We start from the raw sequence: 21,025 nt of genomic DNA on the forward strand, positions 1-21,025 counted from the left end.
TCCCCTCTCTCTTTCTCTCTCTCAAAATTGCTTGGTCCCTGGCCAAATTCAGCCCACCAACGCCTTGCCCTCGAAGCTCTTTTGACCTTTTCGGACACCATAGGACTTCGATCCTTATTGTGATGGGGCTCATTATTTCATTCCCCGCATCCCCACCAGTAATGGGGTAGACTATCGCCCCTGGCGATGAAACTCCCCATTCATCGTCTCAAAATAAAGTTGTTGTTGTTTGGAATGATGCACACTACTGTCGGGTTATTTCAAGTAATAAGAACCGTTACGATGCGTTGAGAACGGTGCCCTTGAACAACTGACAGGTCAAGAATGGTGCTCAAAGGAACTAAGAGCAAGAACAGCCTTAATCGCAGAGGGAGCGTCGCATTAGCATACGAGCTTTTCACAGCCGACTCTGAGGAAACGTGCATCGACACAATACGCCCTTTTCCAAGTTATACTAGCTGCTAAACCCATTAATTTGAACTAAAAAGGCTCCCACGTCGCAAATTTCGAGCTTCTCTCGAAAGCGTTTCTTCTCGAATTATGCTGCATTAGGATGACATCGAGAAAGCTTCAGCGCGAAACACTACACTTTATAACTTCACTGTCACTGCAGCTTAAGTCCGCCTGCACGCAATGTCTTGCGATGTGCCTTAGTAAATTCAGTACTCGCTCACCTTGCGGAACGACTGGAGGAAGCACATTGTAATCCGATTACGTCACCAAACACACACACAAAAAAATGAAAGCTTGTTGACGTCAGCGGTGTCATTTTCTCTATACCCCAAATCGTCTGTCTTTCCTTCAACCTTCTTTCTGTCTGTGCGCTTTTTTGCTAGTGCATCCTTTCCCCTTGCGTGTAGCCCACAGTGTGTGCAGTGATGCAATTTTTCATCATAACATAACTCCACACGAAATACTCATTGGACACGCTTTGATAGCAGGAAGACCCCGTGAGCCATGCGTACAGCGGGCTCAGCGCGAGTTGTCCTTGGGGTTTGCCCTCAGTCTTGACGGGTGAAGCGTGCGTGTGTATGAGGGAGGTCTTTCACCATTTGCAACGTGAAGCACTTTCCGCTTTTCAAACATTAGAGAACCTCAGGGTGAACCTTCGAACGGAGTACTAGCAAAGAAGCACACGAGTGGCTTACCCGACTTGCTCTGTTTTGAGAGTCGACCGTATATAGTAGTTTGAATTGATGGCGGGGTAATCACCTACGGTGTTTGCATATCCAACACTACATAGAACATTCGTGGCACAAAAAGTGAATCTGACTGCGGAGCGTCGTTATCTTCCGTGTGATAACTAAGCTAAGCAGCACACTCCACAGGGACCTCCGTCAGTTTGAAACCCATTGTCCGAGCGACAAATCTGTGTTTGTTCCTTTATCATATTTGCATGTAATTCGTACTCGAGGGACAGTTACTTTCTGCTGCTTAGTGGTTTAAACGTGTCCGTTGTAAATTTATGTTCCCAGCATCGTCCTCTATCCAAAGGCTGAGGCTTTCCTGCTGCCTTCAGGTCTTCCATTGTTCTTTTGATCATGGACAAGGATGGTTCTAATGATAAGGTGAAGTGAGAAGAAAGAGGACGTGAGTCAGGATACATTTTTCTTGTAGCTACTGGCCTTACGCAAATAAAGTAACGCATTTAAAACGTACACAAGGATTTTAACTGTTTATGTGGACACCCATCACACCTAGTCAAGGATATTCAACCTAATGTAACATAACATCCTCGTATACTTAGCGCATGGTGACATGCAGTCAATTTCCTTCTTTTTTCTTTTTAGGCTACTAGACGTGAGTTTTTAGCTACTAGATATGGCACTAGACAAGCTCTGAATAGCTAATGCCGTGGAACCACTAACTTATTATAACAATAATCTTCTTTCTCACTTTTCTTCGGGTATTTTCTACGTGTGAGATTCTTTGTCCACATAAACATTTCTGCAATCTAGTACGTTACGTACCTTACGAACTTGTGGTATATGAAAAACCTCGTTTTTAATCATTTTGCGCGAAATGTCGCGATACCTGGTTACTTCTTGAGCGCACAGCCTGAAGTAACTTCAATTACGCTTTCTGTGTAACTTACGCTGCTCTGGGCATCACTACCGGCTGCAAAACCAGACCTGCCACCAAAGTATCACCTGCACTCGCAGTGCACCATTCCTAGGTGCAGAGCTCTTTCCTACGCGCTTCAACTGGACAGCATATTATTTCCTCTTCAGCATATGTGCCCGTGCACTGAATTTATACACACGCGAATAAAATGGACATCTGCCAATAAGGGGATCCGCGTGCCATCATCAGCGCCAATTTTTTTCTTCTTTAGATTGTGACAGAGTGTCCATATTTTAGCACAATTGCACGTCGAGGGGGCGCTGTCATCGGCAGAAGAGCATTGCCCTCCCACGCCTACGCTCCTAATGGTTGCATCGACGTCATGTGTTCTTTGGGTCGCCTTCAGAAAATGGATGCAAGATTTGATGAAATGCACGCGTGCCTCGAAGAATAACAGAAAAAAAAACAACAAAAAACAAACAAACAAAGGAGTTGAGAGTAGTCGTGTTCTCAAGAAGCCTTCTACATTGATGTCACGAACAGCGTTATGGCATTCTTCACGGTTGCAATTTCCCAGGCGGAATTCAAATTGATAAACTTTTGTTCTAGATGTTTTCTTCTCCGCACACATATCTCTTCGAGAATTCGATCCTGAGCAGGTACAGACACATAAATGTTGTGTCCCGGTAGATCGCATGCAGGTACGATGACTTGTTTTGCATACCATAATGAAGGTGCTTGAGGAATAGGTAGAAGAAAGAGAAAACGCAACACGAAGCGCTCGTTGTGTTTTCTCTGTCTTCTGCCCATTGTTCGGGCACCTCATTTTCAAATTCGTTCACCAGCTAGCCTGTATCTACACTATTTTATCGTTCTTTTGCGTATTCCAACAAAGCCAGTCTTTCCCCGTGCATTGTGGGAGCTTTGCATTTAGGGGACACCATATACAGGACGTGACTCCGCGCAATAGAGTGGTACAATGTAAAGCCCCTATAATTCGAGGCACGTTAGTGCAATTGAAACCGAAACGCCGCGGTGCGGGCGACCATGCCTTCACCTCAAGGGTACCCACCATGGCGTGCACCTCAAGGTGCCCGCCCTGCGTCGAAAGGGGTTAGGCGAACCTGAACCTGATTCTGCGCACGGGAGAAAATCGCGGCAGACCCACATGCTTGGTCTAAAAAACGAGCAACTTTAGTTTAATGACGGTGAATGGGGAGTTTCATCGCCAGGGCCGATATTCTACCCCATTGCTGGCGGTAATGTGATGAAATGGAATAATGAGTGGGAGGTGCCCGAAATCCACCATTAAGAATAAACTGCTTAAGAATAAGACCTCAAATAAAACTCAAAAAAATAAACTGCTTAAAATACCCACTTAAAGATTACCGCTTACGAATCCACCATTAAAAATAAACGGTTTTAAAATCTCCCCCATCATCTATAGCACGGAGGCATGCAGATTGATTCATTCTGCGTTGGGTTAGATCAGGTTATGTTAGGTTAGGCTAGGTTAGCATCGGTTAGTATGGGTTAGTTTAGGCCAGTTTGGTCTTGCGAGGTTAGTTTAAAGGTACTGTAAAGCAGCACCGATCAAATGTCATTTAGTGTGGCTATTCGATAGTCCAAGTCACTAGGACAAAAACTGCGCAAGTTTCATTCCAACCGACGGTACAATTAATTAGAAAATTACAATGAAAGATTACGGGCAACACTGTACTAGGTATTCAAAATGAATCCGTACTCCTGACACATACGGCGGCAACTACATTGCATGCGTATAACACTGGGCCCGACATAACAATCCACCACAATCTACCATAAAATCCGCCCCTGCAATCCACACAACGATCCGCATCTGAGGATAAACTGATAAGTAGGGTTCTGGGTTTTCGGATTTATCCGAAAAAAATCCGAAAATCGTACTCCGGTAAAATCTTAAGCAACTCGGTGTAATCCGAAAAACGCCGCTTGGCATATGTGTTTTCCCTGATAACCGGGTGATTGTTCTTAGCCTCCTTTTGTGTCCTGGGTTTCTTCTGACCTCGGATACCGGCCCTACCGCAACATAATAATGGTATCCGTGGTGGTATATTGGTAATAATGGTATAGTGGTATCCGAACACTTGAGGATTCACCGCCTTCAGTTGAGGATTCACTTGAGGATTTTTCTCACCCGTCTGCTTCCTGATCTCCTTGTCCTACACGTGACCTAAGCACTAAAAAAAGCATCGAACCGAGGTCATACGGAGTGCTCTTTTTGAAATGGCAACTAGTTGCAGTGCTGACGACAAGATGGGACGCGAGCGAAAGCTGCCCTCCGACTACGTCGAGGAGTACCCCGATTTCGAGGAGTTCACATCGTCCCGCGATCGCGACGCAGAGGTTGTCGTATGTAAGTACTGCCGCATAACAGTGAGCACTACACACCGAAAGGGTGCATTTGGAATTGTGGAACACCTGGGAGTGTGTCGTACGAAATGTATTTTAAGCTCGTGTCTTTTTAGTGGTGAAGCAATAAATGTGACTACTGCGTTTTCACTGCACAATCGTGCGTGAGTCGTCAAGTTCTCTCCGAATTTCGGATATTAACTGAGCTGTAAATCATACACTTCAAAAAACTCCGAAAAACATCCTCCGGTAACGCCCAGAAATAAACTCCGAAAACCCGGAACCCTATACCGATAAGCGAACTGAAATGAAATGCTCAGCCGTTGAAAAAAAAAAAAAAATGTGTCAGACGTTCAAGAAGCCAGACAGCGTCGGGACTTGTTTGTTCACCGAGGTTCACAGAGAGAGTTTGTTCGTTCGAAAGGGGCCGCGAACAGAAGGAGCGCGCAGGCGCGGCAGAGAAGTAGGGCAAAAAACACTGTCAACAGGGGTTTCAGAATGCATAGGTAAACAAGAAAACTAATAATATGGTTACTAAAATAACGAAGTGCCGATGTAATAGTGTGTAATACCAATTTTCAGTGTTGCCCGCTGTACAGGGGGTTGCTTGACACCAGGCGTCGCACCGCTCCACTACGCCGCATCTTTCATGGCAAACTAAAAATATTTATAGCGAGTTGTCGGTGGTATGGTTCAACAAAGTCTCTAGTCACATCACCGGCATATCGTGCTTGTCTACTGCTTTACAGTATTTCCCTCTTATTTTTTTATATATAATAAACATATCCCCCCCCTCCCCCCCATTGCTTGCAGTTCACCATGCTTTGGGCGGTGCGGGCATAAGACAAGGTTTCACCTCACTTTTTGAAGATGTATTTTTAAGCGTAGGTTTATGAGGATTTACTATTAACAGTGGATAGTTACGCAGTCGCCTCATAGTGAGGACCCAAGTGCTACGGTGTCCAAAAAGTTTTTTAGGGCAGTTTAGTTTTTTAGGGCAGAGCGTTTGTGAGCTGAATTTGGCCATGGAGCAAGCAATTTTGACATTGTGAGAAGGCGAAAGTCCAGCTGACTCAGAGACAGTGGAAGTGTGGTTCTGAAAGGTTGCTATAGTGTGGGCAATGGAGAAGGATGTGTTCTAGATCTTCCAGATCACCGCTGTGACGGCAAGGAGAGTCAACTTGATGTCGCCAACGGTAACGCCTCTGAGCCATAAATCGCAATCCGATGAACTAGTGCAGCGTCTTGACGAGAGGTGTTTCGTGCCATCCGGAAAGCGGGCTTTGGCGATCAACTCTTGCAAGCATAGATGGGGGAAGAATGGCAGTCGTCCATAGGCGGGAAGTCGGGGGTGACACTATGGACGTCGAAGAACGACTGTCCCCTCTCAGTAGTGCTATACTCATACGTCTCCTGTGGATGAGAGAGCTGCGCTTCTGTGGCTCTGTAAGCCCGTTCGTTCCGGGCGACACTACAACGGGCTGGAGCCCACTGGGGAACTAGCCTGTGTCCTGCTTCGTACACACGCTAATAAGCCGTTAACACGTCCGTCACGAGAGGTGCGGCCGAGCTTCGTATACCTGTGTTCTCGATAGCTTGCAGTGCAGATTTTGAGTCGGTGAATACCGTCCATTCTCGCGGGCTAGACGCAACTATATATGTGCTGCAGAAAAAAATTGAGCGGCATGGAATTCTGTAGCTGTTGATGATGTTGGATGCGAAAGGCGTCGTCCTTGCACGCCTTCCGATGGCGTTACAAAGGCCGATGCACACTTGCCATCTCCGGAAGCTCCATCCGTATTTACTGCTGCAGCAGAAGTGGAAAATTTCTCTTCAACCGGAGCATAAAAATTGGCTCGAAGGACTTGGGGGGGAACTTGGCCACTTCTTTCCCGATGATCCGGAAGATTCACGAGCATGCGCGGGGCCGGGAGAGACCAACTAGAGACCTTAGCTACGAAGCCAAGCGAGGCTCACGCGTGTCAACTGCTCCACTCGATTTAAGCCACTTTCGATGGGGTATGGAATTTTCCTGAGCAACGAGTGACGGCGGTTGTCTGCATGCAAACGAGGGAAGTGCCGAGCTGTTTCCCTTTCACGTAGAACTTCAATCGGTAGTTCTCCGGCTTCAGCCAGAACCCGCCTGTTTCAGCCATTCTTGGAATTCCTAAGCAGCAACGAACGCTACGAGCAAGCAAGCTCCGAGGGGTATTTAACGATGTTGTGGAACTCCTGCGCAGGATCGGAAGGCTGTAAAGCACAGTCGCCCGCACCAAGGCTGTCTAGACTGCAAGCTGCGCTTTGTCCAGCGTAGATCATGCCCATGACCACACCAAGGAAACGTACAGGCTCAAGCTTCTTGGCACCGACTCACACAGAGAAATTTGTCATAAACCTCCGTGTGACCTGGATCTCGACGCACTTTTCGGGCGAAAGGTCCATCTCAAGTTGCGTGATGTACTTGTGGATGTTACTCAAAGCCAGCTGCAAGAGGTGCTGAATGGCTAGTCCTGATTTTCCGACTGTCCAAAGGGCAGCATCATCTGCATACACAGAGAACGCCACTTTGCGGGGAATTGTCGATTCTATGTACCCCATTTGCTTGGTGCTGAAAAGCATGTCACACTACAGTTGTCCGTTGTTCAAGCACCTACGTGTACCAGATTATTTCGTTTCCCGAAACATCCGCGCCTCCAATAAAGCGCCGTATCCGATTTATCTGCCGGCAAGAGTACGCAGCACTGCCATGTCACGAGGCAGTACCAGAGTATCCTCCGTGTTGTTCAGTCCTTTTTATCGCGGCACAAGAAGGAACACACACACACAAAAAAAACCACGCTCTTTTGGATTTCATGGGCATCTCGTGATATACTACATCCTCTGAAATTTTCAACTGTCGAGACTAAGTTGCTTGCGTACAAAACTCTGGTACGTCCAGTTATGGAGTATGCTTGCGAAGCCTGGAACCCTTGCCGCAATTCTGATATAGAAAAGCTCGAGCAGGTCCAGAGTAAGGCAGTCAGATTTATCTTGGCGAGGTACGACCCTTTGTTCTCGCCTAGTAGCGCTTCACGATCTTGGTCTTGGTCCACTTAAAGCCAGGCGCCGCGCCCTCTCTCTCAGGACTTTTCACGCAATCATTAACAACAAACTGAAGATTTCTTTTGATAAATACCTTTCTTATGCCGGAACGTCCTCTCTCAGAAGTGCTCAGTTTTCATATCGTGTAGACTGCTTCAAGTATAGTTTTTTTTCCGTGTTGTGTCACCGTCTGGAACACTTTGGACGGCACTGTTCGCGAACTGCCTGTAGATCGTTTTTTTTTTATGCACTCCTGCAATAACCTCTAGTGAGGTTGCAGTATATGCAAATAAATGGGCATCTCGTGATATACTACATTGCCTCAACAGGGGCGGTGAATCAAGGGAGGGCTATACGGGTATGGCGGCGCACCAGAAGAGCTTGCTAGCGGTGCAGCTGGTGTGGCCTTCAGTGCAGGGACAACAGAGCGCCACGGGTTGGTTTCACTTCTACGCTCATGGACGCCCGAATGTCTCCCTCGTGTTTTCCACCGATGCTCTAGACATAATGTCGGCACATATACCTGTATTCTGGTACCTGTCCAGGACCCACGATCTTGCGATGTCCACGTATGTGAGTAGGAGAAAGATGAAAACTGTACTTTAGGTCTGTTAAGAATATCGTCCCTTTCGAGTACTTTTTCCTAGTGCATATACTACTCACAATACTCTCATTTACGATTATTCGTACCGTATATGGTAAGTATCTGGTGCTCGTTGGTAAATCGCACTAGATGCTGTACGGCTCCGCTCTCTCTAGTTTTCAAACAAACCCCAGGGACATCTTCGTGCAGGTCCTCCTCAGGGCCGAATCCACGGACAAAGCTTCCACACTTACATAACGTCCATGCCTGATTCACAAGTATACAGGGTGGGTGCTCTAAAAGGTCAGTCACATTTTCGTGCGTGACGCTATGTCTACTTGAGACAGGCTTCCGCTACCACACAGTAAATAATGTGTGCCAGAGAAACGAACGAAAAAATTGTGGTTGCCATGCACGGCGTAAAAAAAAATTAATACGGCTACGCAAACTTTCGTCATCGTGTATTTCCTATGCGCTATACCGATGGATTGAGACGGAAGTTTGCGTGGTCGTACTGATTTCGTTACACAGTGCTCGGTAACCACAATTTTTTCCGTAGGTTCCTCTGGCATACATTCTTCACTCTGAGGCAGCGGAAGCCTTTCCGTCAACGAGGTATCGGTCAAGGAAGTACCACGTCATGCACGAAAATGTGAGTGACCTTTTAGAGCACCCACCCTGTAGATTTATATATTAGCGCGTTACATATTGGTTTCGGATCCCTGGCCGCGAAGAAAAAGAAGCGAGAGATTTTGGCGGCTGTTCCATTGTCTTCCTCTTTGCCTGGCGTTGGTGTGTCTGCCCAAGTGTCCACGTCCTGAGTTCCGAGTGTGAGGTGAAAATCTCCGAGCCCGTCTTCAGCCGCAACGTGACGGCCCTCCCGATGGGCAGACGGGCGACTGCCCCCCACGGGGGGCGATCGTTCATTGCCACTGTCACGGGAGTTCTTCGTCCTTAGTGGCTCCACGGCGCGGCCAAATCGTCAGCTGGGTTCCCACACAACGGGCAAACCCACGAAATGGATAACGGCGACGACAATGGCATGAAGGCATTCTACAGTCGGAGGAATATTCTCATCACCGGAGTCACAGGCTTCGTTGGAAAGGTATGTCGCCCTCCTGCTATACAGTGTACCCGCCGGAAAAAGGGTACCGCTCGTACCGGCAAGCTGTTCGAAAAAGAAACGCACTTCAAATCACCCCGTGAGGCAGGTGTCGCCTCTTAAAACACTGCGTACAAATTTTATGGATGTTCCTCGCGGATTTCCTGCTGCCCTGTCGATGTGCCTTATATACAGTGGTTTGAATTGTGCGCGAAGAGTTGTTTTGTATATATGTTATTAGCCCAGAGTAATCATCGGTAAAGCGGTTTAGTGAAATTTCTGGCGTACAGCTGTGTCTGGGGGAGAATACCGACTCACCTGGGGTTCGTTAACGTGTGCCGGAAATCTCTGACACACAGTGCTGAAAGCAATGTTTACCTGTCCCACATTGCTACCGTTTCCACCAGGAGCTATAACATATACTGCGGATCTATATTGCTGGTTTTGTAATTGCGGTGCGTAGAAGTCATCTTGTTGAAGGTCTCTCTCTGGTCACTATGTGGGTTTCGGATAATTTCAAATAATGGGTATACTTATTTCTTAAGGACTCATTCAACGCGGTGAACCGTGTACAACCATGTATCGAGGAAGTGATACAAGGGTGTTCATGGGACGTTATTTAATTACCCGCTGCTATATATAGATAGATATATATGCAGGAAAAAAAGCCATTAAAGAAACAAATAAATGATACTAGACGTGTTTGAAATTCAAACTTACAGATTAACATGGCTTCTATGGCTGCACGCAGAGAAACAGATACTATAGATAGATACTATAGACAGATATATATATACATTATTTCTGTAAAGATATAGTGGTGTTTTTTCTAGCACTATAAACAATGGCAACAGGAAGGCCACTCTGTACTGAGCCAGACGCGACCACTGACATTTTTCTCCGTGTAATATTGGTTTCGATCGTTTTCCTCATCATGCGCAACTATGTGGCTTCATTATTAAGCCATCCAGAAAGTGCACATGAGGGTTACATAAGCATTACGTCATGGTCGCTTCTTGTACGACTCTCAACTTTCCAATTTGAGATTGCACCATAATCGGACTCTGCACATTAGTCGTCGTGCCCGTCAATTCCCACAAAGTAAATGAAATGGGACAACCTGTATTGACATCGTCAGCATGATTTGAATGTAGGCGGTTACTGTGCTGTCCAGTCGCTCTCCCTGTCTGTAAACAAATGACGTCATAGTGTTCGACAGCGCCACCAATTTGGTAGAGTCGAACTACGCTCGAAGCTAGGGACGAACAAGTAGGGTTCTTCGTTTATGATTTTTCAAATTCGGGAGGGGAAAATCGGATGCTATTTCCATACGAGAATTCGGGGAGAAATCGGGCGCTATGATCTCTGTTTGATATGTCACCGGGGAATTTTCGGGTGAAACGAAAGGCATATGAAACGAGCCACTGCTGTGACACTGGGACGAGAACCAATAATATTTATATTTCCGCTCGGAACTGGGGGCAGTGAATAACCGCGGTATTCAAAAACTTATCCGAGCTCCACAAGAGCTGGTCTTTGACTCCTGCAGGGGGGGGGGGGGGATCATAAGCGGAGGACAAATAGTCTCTTTGCTGCTATTAGCTGTGTGTTCACACGAGCGACATCTTCACGGAAGATTCTAGTGGAAGAAAAAGCGAAAACACTGCTCACAGAGACGAAGTTCCGTCCCGTGTTACGTTGAGCATTCACACGGCGCGGTATATCGGGAGTGGCGTGCTGCGCACTTAGCAGACGACACCGTCAGCGTCTTTCCTGTCGTCTGCTACAGAATATCTCGTGGCTGTGTCGCAGAATATTCCCCTCAGTTAGCAGTGTACGTGAACATTGGACGGTGAGCGCTCGCACTCAGAAAGCTATGACGTTTTTTGCGTCTTCCGCTTCTGCGGGGAATGTCTCTCGTGTGAATACACAGTATGATTCACTTTTCCGACGGTTTATCGAGAACGACAAGTTGAACAACCGCAAGAATTTCGGATTTCAAAAAAAAAAAAAGGGGGGGGGGGCAAGGAAAAGACTGGCATTCCAATGTAAGGAACAACTACGTCTCCTGTATTAGTCGCTTATGTTCTCGGTTACCTAACTTAACACGCACATAAGTTGCTTGTCACATAAGTGGTTTTGTCACTCAAATGTTTGCACCTATAGGTTTACGAGCACGCCAGCAACGTTCCTGACATTCGTATTGATAAGTTTAGTGCGTGGGCATGTGTAGCAGCGCTTCTGTTGACAGACATACACTGTTCTTATATCCTTTTATTTGAGGTTTCTGAGCCCTATGTCTATGTACGTTGATGCTATTGGTAACCTACTGTCGGAAATACATGTCCCCGAGCTAAAACTGGCTTCATACTCCTGTAGAGATGGGGTAACTTCGCGACGGTCAGCACACCCCTTCCTCTCCTATGCCACTTTCACCTTCCCCTTGGTGCACCGAGCCGCCACTCCAGAGCAGGCTGACCACACCTTTCCCCTACATCATCCCATTCCTGTAAAGCTGTCTTTCCGTAACCTTAGAACCTAAGCCGTACGTGAAGCAGTCATTCATTACATATTCAGTTCTTCACGCAAGGTATACTGAACTTTATTGGAGCTGTAGACGTAAGAAGAAGAAAGAAAAATACATTCAGTATTTCTCGTTTGCCAGATGACGAGCTGAAGTAATTGCTTTAACCTTCTGATCATATCGGGTGGAGTGTTCGAGGCTCCCGCTGGAGGAGTTTTTGCACACCTCCTCACAGACAATACCACGTGTCGCACTATCCTTCACAAATCCCCAAAATGGATCTTTTTTCTCTTTCTCTCTTCCTTACCTTGCCAGCCAGGAGAGAACGACGAAACAAAACCTTCCACTACGTAATCGCCCTTTTTCTCGTATGATTTTTTTCCTCCCTTGATATCATGCCGATATGGAACACCAAGGTCACGATACTGATGGAATAACGATTGGACATAATTACTGAAACCGACGCTTGCCCACGGGTTATCTAGATCGGAATCTTCCCTTCACCACGCTGACGAACACGGAGTCTTCAATTTGACGACGGCCTCCTGCGTCGTGTGCATACTGTACACTGATTCTTGTCAGCAAAGTTATGAGATAGCATCGTGCGAGTATTGATCATGGTAACAGATAACTTACAAGGGTAACCGTGAGTGTCGGCCGCGTGAATGTAGTACTACAGCCAACCAATGGGGGACTCGAAGTGTAGGGGTGTACGTAGACGTGCAAAAATAATGAAATGATTACATAATGCTATCTGTGAGCATGATCGAGATGGCAATCAACCAAGCGTGTTTACATGAGCGCACGCGTTGCCACGTTATTAACGAGCACACACGATATGATGGCTTCCTTATCCGGAAATCCATATTTTCGTCTATCGGAATCGAAATGCAAATACGAGATCTACCCCGTGAACTTATGGATGTTCCGGGCATACGGTGTCGCTGTCAGTACCTCTAATGATTTACGCTCGACTCATTAAAGTTGTTCAACTTAACTGACTTCCCCATCACGTGGTTGGCGTATACACGTATTGACAGCGAGCTCGCACATGACATATACACTCTAGTAATATGCAAAATATACGTCCTGCTTTGATGGCATTGGGTTAAAAGGCTAAACTGCATTGTTCTTTCAATACATATTTTAATTTGTTTTGATTTTTTTCTTCCTTTTCAACCTTCGCTTGTTTCAGTCTCCCCCCAACTATTGCCATCGAGTCAGTGACTTTTAGAAATTGTGTATATGAACATTCCAGCATTTGTATTGGCCCTCCAATATTCCTCCCCGTCAAATTCCCATAATATTGCTCCTCACCTAATCAAAGCCTTGGCACGAGCGTCCCTGTAAGATGCAGTCCAGAGTTGACGGTTCTCTCAAGGGCACTTCCGGAATAACATTCGCTTTTAATTAATGCTTTCATTAGTTAGTTGATAGATACAACATTTCCTAATATAAAATGACCACAGATTATAAAACCACCTCGTCACATCGACACTATCTTTGTGAACACACTGCAGTGTGTTCAATGATTCAGACTTGTGAAGATCTCTTCCAAGTCGGGCATTGGGTTGACCTTATAGGTCAGCAGAATGAAAGCTTCAGGCGACTATAATACGAGGATTACTAGGATGGAGGTCAACATTTTCGATCTATGAGTGGGTCCGTGTACCGAGATAAACGTGGCATCATAAGTGCTGTCATGTCTGGGGGGGTTCCAGGGTGAATCTTCTTCCGTTCTCGCGTATAATGTACGGTTAACCTCTGTTTTGGTCTCGTACATCTTTCGCGCTGAAAAGTGGCGAAACAATCTACCCGTATACGACTTGCGCGCGCTTACCTTGTCCTTGTTTATTTCACCCACGATGATAAATCGAAAGGATTAGAAGCGTCAGCATCAGGCAAGCGAGGGGTCTGGGGAAGGGTTTTTTTCCTCATGGTGACTCGCGAAACTCCGAAGACAGAGGACGAGATGGCACGGTTGGGGAGGGCCTCGATATTCCCGGTTGTGAAATCTCCGATCACGAAATTCACGTTCTCGAAACAAGGAAAATCAACGAGAATGCTAGATTATATTGCTTCTTAAGATGATATGCTGCGTTTAAAAACACATCACTATTTAACCACTCAAATTCGCGGGTTTTCTATGTCTGTCGAAGTCGTTATAGCGAACGAAAACCACATTTTAGCGGTCGTTAGGCTTAGCAGGGCGGACACGACGGAACAGCACGTTGGTTAGTTTATTATTAGATTAGTCCAATTTCGGAGTTTGCATTTGCATGTCCAGGATAGTTTAAGTTCGATGTTGGCAGCTTCCCGAGCGCGACTGTGCATGTTATAGCCAGATAAAATTTCTCTTTTTTTTGTATAATTTATTTTGCAACGGGGATTTCGATCACACTCGAGATGTCACGCCCTTGATTTTCCACAGTCTTGCAGCTTACGAGTTCCTAGGAGGGCCATTCACAAACGAAAAGGAATGATGGATCGACTCTAATTTTCTTGTTGCTGTTAGAGACTCCGAGCAAATGCGGACTTATCGTTCTATCTGTGGGCCGTCAGCGATAGTCCTTGCAGTGGGCATGCTTCTGCGTGTTTGGCAGAATTTCTACCTGATATCCAGCGTGCAATTATCCCAAAATAGTAGACCATCAAATGTGGTGACGTCATTCTGACGTCGTTTCCATATGGCAAACAGTGTTCGAAATGCTTGCAGGCTTGGCAGCTGCATAAAACCGAGCGTGAGAATGCGTGCACAATTAATGGACGACTGCTTACCACCAAGGCCGATATACACAACTTTTTTTTTAATTTTTACAGATTTTTAATTAAAAAAGAGCTATGAGAGCAGCATATATGTCGCCTTCCCACTTGAGTTACACGGCCAGGCGGACATCCTCTCGACGAAAGTATGTAACTACGAAATGACTAATTATCCAAAATGCATTAATTAACTCCCTAATTAGTGGGTTTCGGACAAAAGCGAGATAGCAGAATGTGAGAGAGTCCTCGTTGAAAGCCATTACACGTTTTGAAAATCCTGAAACGTGCGCGTGCCTTGAAATAACCCACCCCGAACTTTGATACGCAAATGAGCCGAAACCGAAACCGCGACGACCAGGAGCGCAGGGAAGACAACGCCCATTCCACGTCAGAGGGCCACGTGACTTGTAGCGACGGAGATGATTGGAGTAGGGGCTAGATTTTGAACTTAGCGCTATCCCGTAACGCTTGCTAAGCGCTCGTGCTCCCCGGTCGACGGCCAATGCGCGTGACCGAATCAGCGCGCAAATTTTGAAAAATAGCTATAACGATCGCTATGTGCAGATCAAGATTGAGCCCTAGGTACTGACCTATTGGCCACACCAACCGCGTTCCGGCCCAGATACGCATCCGTCGGCGAAATTGATGCGCTCCTCAGGCGCGCTGTGTTGGTTTCTGTCTCATTTGGATAACGAATTTCAGCGATGAATATTTCACAGCGCCCGTTGTTTTGTGGATTTTAAAAAGATGAATTTACGAGATAGAACGGCTTTCAACGATGTTTGTCTCCCATTCTACTATCCCGCTTTTGCCGGAAATTCTATTACGAAAAATTAATGAATTTTAAGTAATTCGTCATCTTGTATAGTTACACACTCTCTTCATGAGGATGTCTGCCTGTCCGTATCACTCAACCGCAAATGGCATCAAGGCTGCTCTCATCGCTTTTTTATAATAAAAATTGTGTAAAGGATAAAAAAATGCGATCAAAAATTAATCTGACTGCGCACTGGATTATCTTGTGGACTAGTTTGCATAGATGGATAGCTTTTCTTTGCAACAAACCACGTGCTACGAGCGATATATCTCCATTTCAGTTCACGTGAGCGGAAGGGATAGAAAGATAAGATGACCGCGACTAAGGTCCTGTGACTAATAATCCGCGCCAGAAGGGAGGTTAGTCCTTTGTTCGGCAGCCCTGACCTAGCTGACTTCCTGTTGTGGAGGCTCTGCCGCCAGCCATGCAAACGAGTGAGTCAAGTCCGACTGATGTCCAGTAGCTGATCATCCGTGATTCTAACTGATTAATGCGTGAATGATGCTATCCTTTGAACGATCTTGTTCGCGCGTCGCTCCCTGCACAAGCGATACTGGCCAACAGGGAGGTATATTTGTTAGGCCGTTGGAGCCATGGTTGCTGGCAAAAATCGTGTCTGTTGCGGAAGAAGAATTTATTCGGACGTCGTATAGCACAAAACTGTATCTAAGAAGCTACGTACACTATAAACTGAAAAATACCCTTATGGGTGTAAATGACTTGTCCTATAACTCACACCGCTTTTTACACCGTATGGTCTGGAACACCCTTTTAAGAGGGTGTGTTCTGTGTAAAACACCCTTTGAAAGGGTGCTTTTCCATGGAAATGCCTTCTTTTGCACCCTTTTAGGAGGGTGTTTAACAATCTTACACCCTCCTCAAAGGGTGTTTAAAGGGTGTAAAAGAAGGCATTTCTAAGGAAAAGCACCCTTTCAAAGGGTGTTTTACAGAGAATACACCCTCTTAAAAGGGTGTTCCAGACCATACGGTGTAAAAAGCGGTGTGAGTTATAGGTCAAGCTATTTACACCCATAAGGGTGTTTTTCAGTTTACAGTGTAGGTTCGTTCGTAATGTAACTTTGTTTCAGCTGTTTGTTTTACGTAGGTCTCCAGACACACAAAAACCTTACGCGGCGTTCGTGATACCTACTCTGCAATCAGTACGATACTGAAACTGTAGTGCAGTTCCACCAAGGAGAGTGCGGGCCGTGCTGCCTGTTCCTCAGGTCCGTTCTGAGGACATCTATCGTCAATGCGAAGCAGCTGTTTATTCTTTGAGGAGAAACCCGGAACAATAAACCAAGCCTGGTGAAGCGCAATATAGGAATCTATTCAAGCGGTACAGAAGTGCTGATATGGCCAGGTGGTTCATGTCTGAAGACGAAATTACGTGAGGAAAGCTATAAACGACGGACAAGGATAGAGGACACGAACAAAACAACGGACAGAGGATGCTGTCTTCCCTCACGCCATTGCTTCTCAGAATCTATTCATGTTACGACTGAAAAATCACCTACAGGAGCTTTTACTTATTGGTTAGATATAGAGCACATTTTTGTGTTCTTTCATTTATTTATTTCTTTGCTTCACAGAAAGGCTGAGCCACATCCGTGCAATAAGGACTACGGGAGGCAACTATTTCATTATACGTCTCCATAGTATATCCACTACATAAATGTCATCGTCAACGTCACTGCACGCTCCAGACAATTTTGACACCTCACGCATAGCGTGTGTTATGACTACGAGCGATGATTCCCTGGTATAGGGATGTAAATGTTTTGAGCGATACCCTTTAGCTAGATAATTTACGGCTCTACAATTATCTCTCTATACTTTCCCATCGACTTCTCTCAAACTTCCTTCTTCCGCCTCATTAGTCATGGTTGCTGTCGCCAGAGAGAGAGAGAGGGAAAAAGGCAGTAGTGAACGCCACCGAATCCCTTGGTAATTGTATAGTAACTGGGTCTAACATATTCTGCTATCAAGACTACCTTCTTCGCTCGGCCTTGGAATCTATTTGTAATGGGAGTAGGGCTCATCGCGGTGTGCATCGCCGCTCGGTTGCATTACCATAAAGTTAGCCCATCGATGGCTTCCGAATGGGAGCACTATCGTCTTGCCTGCGCCGGATGTTTTAGCCCAATGACTGCTGAACTCGGGATGCTTCGTTCTCGAAGCAACAGTTCGCGATTTTTGTAGCCTGAGCGGCATAATTTGTTATCAGCGTTAGAATAAGTCACTGGAGTCTACACGGTTTCAAACTCCCTGGAGGAGAAACCAGGGGTGGTGTTCGAGGAAGGTGCGATCGGCCTGGTCAGGGGAGGCGGGTCTGTGTACCATGGGGAAGAAGGAAAGGGGAAGGCGAAAGGAGGAGGAGAAAGATGATAGTGCTACACGATAGGGGGGGGGGTGCGCAGTCCTTCTTGCTCTGAGATTCGAGTAGTCCCTCAAAACTACTCACCTCAGAAAACACGCGAACATCTCACTGTAGCCTTTCATTGGGGTGCCCCTGTGCCACAGTAACCGCAGGGATGATTGGTGAAGTTACCACGCCTGTCTGTCGTCCTTGCATTAAATAGCGGGCACCTACACACTAGGCACCATGCAAAATGTTTTCAATGAGGGCGTTTAGTCATTGCGCAATCTCATTTACAAGAACTGCATCGCTAACCAGCGATGAGCGGTGAGGGACTCGTCCCGATCTCCTGTTCTTTTTTTTTTTCTCGTGTTAGCGCCGCGAAGCAACTGTGGCTATGAGCGGCGTCAGGAAAGTCTTCGGAAACCCCAGGGAAAACCTCAGACAGCACAGTCGGTGACAGGATCCGAACCCGTGTCACCTCCCAGTCTCGGCGTGGAAAGCGATCATCCTAACCACTATGCCACGAGAGCTGGTCGATCTCCTGGTGTGACGTAATCAGATCAGTATGACGTAGCATCAGCGTAGCTAGGCTGGAGGCTTCCACTGCTCCTTTAACACGGTGGACCTTTTGACATGGTACGATGCGTCGAGCACGCGGAATTATTGGTTCAGCAGGGCGTGTTGGTTCGATGGATGTTCCGACGCTTACACACCGTTACAGGGTGGATCTCTTGGCACGGTGGATGTGCTGACCAACGGCGACCACCGTATATGCGTTTCGCACTTGACTGAATTTCCTCTGCCATTCCCACTTTTGGAACTGACAACAATCGCCGTGCTGTTCCTGTAGTAATGCCGTCATCACCTGAGGATCGAGACCTTCGGGCACGCTCTGTAGACCTGAGCGCAATGGATAGAGGATATGGATAGAGCGAGAATTCCAGTGGAGCACAGTGATGACAAGGAAGCGGTACAGTGCGCTCCTGATATCCTGCTGCTGTGCAGTAAACCATTTGTGTTCTCGACCCTCTGAGTAATCGGCGCTGTAAGTCACGTACACGTTGCCATTACGCTGTTATATCTAGGAGTCAGCGCGGATGAGATTATTTATAGGAAAAAAAATGTTGACAAAAATGTTACTGGTACAAACATTTTCACTTTCCAGCGTACAAACCGTTGTTTGACATCGACAAAGACACTAATGAGTATTTGCGGCTAAAATGCGGATATCGGCGAGCGTCGAAGAGGCACGGTGTTTTATCTGCATTCCGCGCGGACTTCAAAACGTCAAATTTCTATCCGGAAACGAGGGCATCACGCGGATATAACAGCACACCCATAGCTATATATGCAACCTGTTTACGGTTAGCAGGACACACTACTATAAAGTTCACGTTGGATTGCTCCCGCTGCATCAACACATGAAGTCGTGATATCTTTGCGCATCTCGTGTATGGGGGGGATGGGAGTGTATCGCTGTTGACGTCAACCACCTGGTAGTGGACATTACTTCACTGCCTCACAGCGGTCGGTCCGTCGATTTATTTTGCGCTCTTGAAGGTGGTTTATCCCGTGATAAGATATCTGTAAACGGCACACGACGTTGGACGTCACACCCTGAGGAGGTCGTAACAAAACAGGTTGTTATACTATTTTCAGATTCGGATGCGACCGGTCAAACAATTTTCTGCGGAATATTTATACTGAGAGGTACTGATTGCAAAGATTGCAAGACGTCCTTGGAGACCGACGCAAAACGCTATACTGGTTGGAACAACATCTGTGGCAACAACCAGGATAAGAAACCCGCTCATGAATAGTAGAAAACATTGTGGTCGTTTCACGCTTCTTGGGAATGCATGAGAATACCAGATGGAGCACCCTCGGACATGCCTCTGTAGTGGCCTCCTTTTGCGTAATATCAGTGGGACACTGTCGCGAGTCAGAACCCCATTCAAATATGCATCCCATTGCGGCTTTTCTCTTTTGGCCGTTGTCGGGAGCATGAAAGTGCTTTTTTCTGTAGTTTCACTTACTGGTGTCTTCTTCTATATTTTTTTTATTGTAAAAAAAAAAGGCGTTTTTGGTTGTTCTTGACATGGGATTTATTACGGAAGGAACGTTGTTTTGTATATACCAGGTAGTATTTCCGTGTACTTGAGGAGGTGTGAAGATGGTGGCGCCGAGAAGTTGCCGAGACGAGAACGATACTCGATACACGATACACGAACGATACTCGATACACGAGACCGATACTCGTCGTGGACGAGGCTCTTGCGAGGACGAGACACGTCAGAAAGCTTAAATAAACCGAAAAAAAAGTTTCATATCAAACCACCTACACTCTAAGAAAAAAAGGAGTAAAACGGGGAGTAATTGCATCTTCTACTCCCCTAGTGTGCAATTACTCCCCATTTTAGTCCCCTAACCCAACATTTAGTCCCGACATTTACTCCCCAGGACTGCAAAGTGTCACTAAACTTCGCGAATGGTCTCCTGAATGCAACAGTCTACGGAAATATGTGCCCTTGGTCAATTTGAACGACATAAGGCTGTATAACTCAGACCAAGTAGCAATTTTCCAGCCACACAGAGTAAGAAACCGTTAGCGCACCTTTCTTCGCAAATTGTGCCCTAGTATGGCGCAAGATTTTATATCACTCGATATATCACGGTTGACGGTTTGCTTCAACGTATTTTCATGCATGCGCACCAATTATGTACCTGGGGCTCTTACAACAGCGCGTGAAATGCGGTCTTCACTCTGTGACATTCATTTACTCCCGTGCATTTACTCCCGAAAGGGACTATTTTTTGTGGCAATGCAATTACTCCCCAAAAGGAGTAAAAGTACTCCTTTTTTCTTAGAGTGTAGTTCTAATTATGAAACGCTAAGAGGAACCGCATAATTTAACAGTTTGAAGCATTCACCAAGACACCTTGATAGCTCTTTTTTCGCAGCAGTCCGGCAGAAATGAACAACGACAGGAGACACACACGGGACTTTCAACCTTCACTGACTTCACTTCATTTTGATGGATGCGAGGAACCACGCGCATGTACTACCTTGAAAACGCCTTGTGCTCAAATTATGCCGCAAAGAGCCGTTAACGAATGGCTGGCATATCTCCACCGGCACCGTTGCCAGAAAGAGCGGGAACGCGTGGTCGGCTTAGCCCCTTATTTAATAAAAGCGCTCATCTCTAGTTTGCCGACCCTCTTGGAACACTCTATCCATGAGTGGTGCGCGATGTTTACATAAACAACCGCGTCTGTGCGGTCTTAACAGGCATTCGTATAGAGCCCATTTACATCAGTATGCAGACTTGGCTCGTTTT

General features: G+C 46.3%; 2 protein-coding genes across 3 annotated transcripts in view; one reads left to right on the plus strand and one right to left on the minus strand.

Moving 5' to 3' along the window:
* LOC135393917 (diuretic hormone class 2-like) overlaps positions 1 to 21,025 on the minus strand; it is an 88,928-nt gene that overhangs the window by 52,108 nt on the left and 15,795 nt on the right. Inside the window, exon 1 of one of the 2 annotated variants that reach the window (XM_064624268.1) lies at positions 1,149 to 1,249. The exons of the other annotated variant lie outside the window; for it this stretch is intronic. The gene's annotated coding sequence lies outside the window, so the exon portion shown is untranslated. Of the gene's footprint in view, positions 1 to 1,148; positions 1,250 to 21,025 lie in introns of those variants that run through there. 2 annotated transcript variants of the gene reach the window in all.
* Positions 8,858 to 21,025, plus strand: part of LOC135393910 (putative fatty acyl-CoA reductase CG5065) — a 54,025-nt gene continuing 41,857 nt past the window's right edge. Inside the window, exon 1 of the mRNA XM_064624255.1 lies at positions 8,858 to 9,224. Within this exon, the coding sequence (XP_064480325.1) occupies positions 9,138 to 9,224 (87 nt within the window). The 5' untranslated portion in view covers positions 8,858 to 9,137. The remainder of the gene's footprint in view (positions 9,225 to 21,025) is intronic.

The sequence above is a fragment of the Ornithodoros turicata genome, chromosome 5, assembly GCF_037126465.1.
Source record: "Ornithodoros turicata isolate Travis chromosome 5, ASM3712646v1, whole genome shotgun sequence".
Lineage (NCBI taxonomy): Eukaryota > Metazoa > Arthropoda > Arachnida > Ixodida > Argasidae > Ornithodoros > Ornithodoros turicata.